Source organism: Arachis ipaensis, chromosome B10 (assembly GCF_000816755.2).
Source record: "Arachis ipaensis cultivar K30076 chromosome B10, Araip1.1, whole genome shotgun sequence".
In the NCBI taxonomy this organism is placed as follows: Eukaryota; Viridiplantae; Streptophyta; class Magnoliopsida; order Fabales; family Fabaceae; genus Arachis; species Arachis ipaensis.
Genome location: NC_029794.2, coordinates 118801310 through 118802265, shown reverse-complemented (window position 1 = coordinate 118802265; position 956 = coordinate 118801310). Strand labels below are relative to the sequence as shown.

The following is a 956-nucleotide window of genomic DNA, read 5'->3' as shown; positions in this document are numbered from 1 at the left end:
GAGGCGGCGGTTGGGGATTGTCCGAGGCGGAGAGAGGCGGAGGAGGGGGCGGCGGATGGTGGTGGTTGTTGGTGGTGTTATCAAGGTGTTCGGCGAGGTTGGTCTCGCCGTGGGCGTAGTCGCTGAGGGCGGCGCCGGTGTTCTTGAGTGCGACGGCGTAACCAGAGTGACCGGCGGCGAAGGCGTTTCGGGCGGCGACCGCTTCTTTCATAAGGGCTTTTCGGTCTTTACACCTTGCCACTGATTCCTCATTATCGATCTTAGATTGCGCGCAGCCCATTGCATAAAAACGCAAATGGGGTTCCGATTCTGAATGAAAGATCGGAGCTTGGTGAAGAAGAGAGAAAGAGAGCGGTAGCTAGCTCATGAAGATTGTAAGGGTTTTTGGGGTTCCAAAACGGCGTCGTAATGGGATAGAGTTCTTCGTTTTGAGTGCAAAGATGAGAGAGAAGCGAAGTGGTGGCAGTGGCAGAGATTCTCTTTTTTGGTCGCAGGCTTTGGTTACGAGGTGTCTTTATCGCTTCAATTTTTAAATTAACGGTCATATTATTATTATTATTGCTGCTTCTTTTGTTTTTGTTTGAGCCTCACCGCCTTCTCGTACAAATCTTAATCAATCTGGTTAAGCAATAGGAATTTTGAGGAGGAAAAAGGGTTCTTTATACTTCCCCATTCAAAAGTTTGAGCTAACAACCAATTCTTCTACTATTTTGTGTTCAAATTAATAAATAAATAACAATAGTATGTCCAAATTAAAAACTAATTGTTATGTATGTATATTTTAATTCATTATGTACTTTTAATATATTCAATTTTGTAATCAATTTTAGTGTACACTTAACACTTGTATGGTAGGTTGATAAATAAATTAAATTATGTTTATGTTTAAAAGTTAGTTAACAAGTGTTCTAAAATATATTTTAGGGTTTATTAGTATTATAAAATTTTTTACAAAT

General features: G+C 40.5%; 1 protein-coding gene across 1 annotated transcript in view; it reads right to left on the bottom strand.

Annotated features, from left to right (window-relative positions):
* The window catches only part of LOC107623683, a gene marked incomplete in the record, with an annotated part of 3551 nt that extends 2949 nt beyond the window's left edge, over nucleotides 1-602 (bottom strand). Inside the window, 1 exon segment of the mRNA XM_016326029.2 lies at nucleotides 1-602. Coding sequence (XP_016181515.1) covers nucleotides 1-280 — 280 coding nt within the window.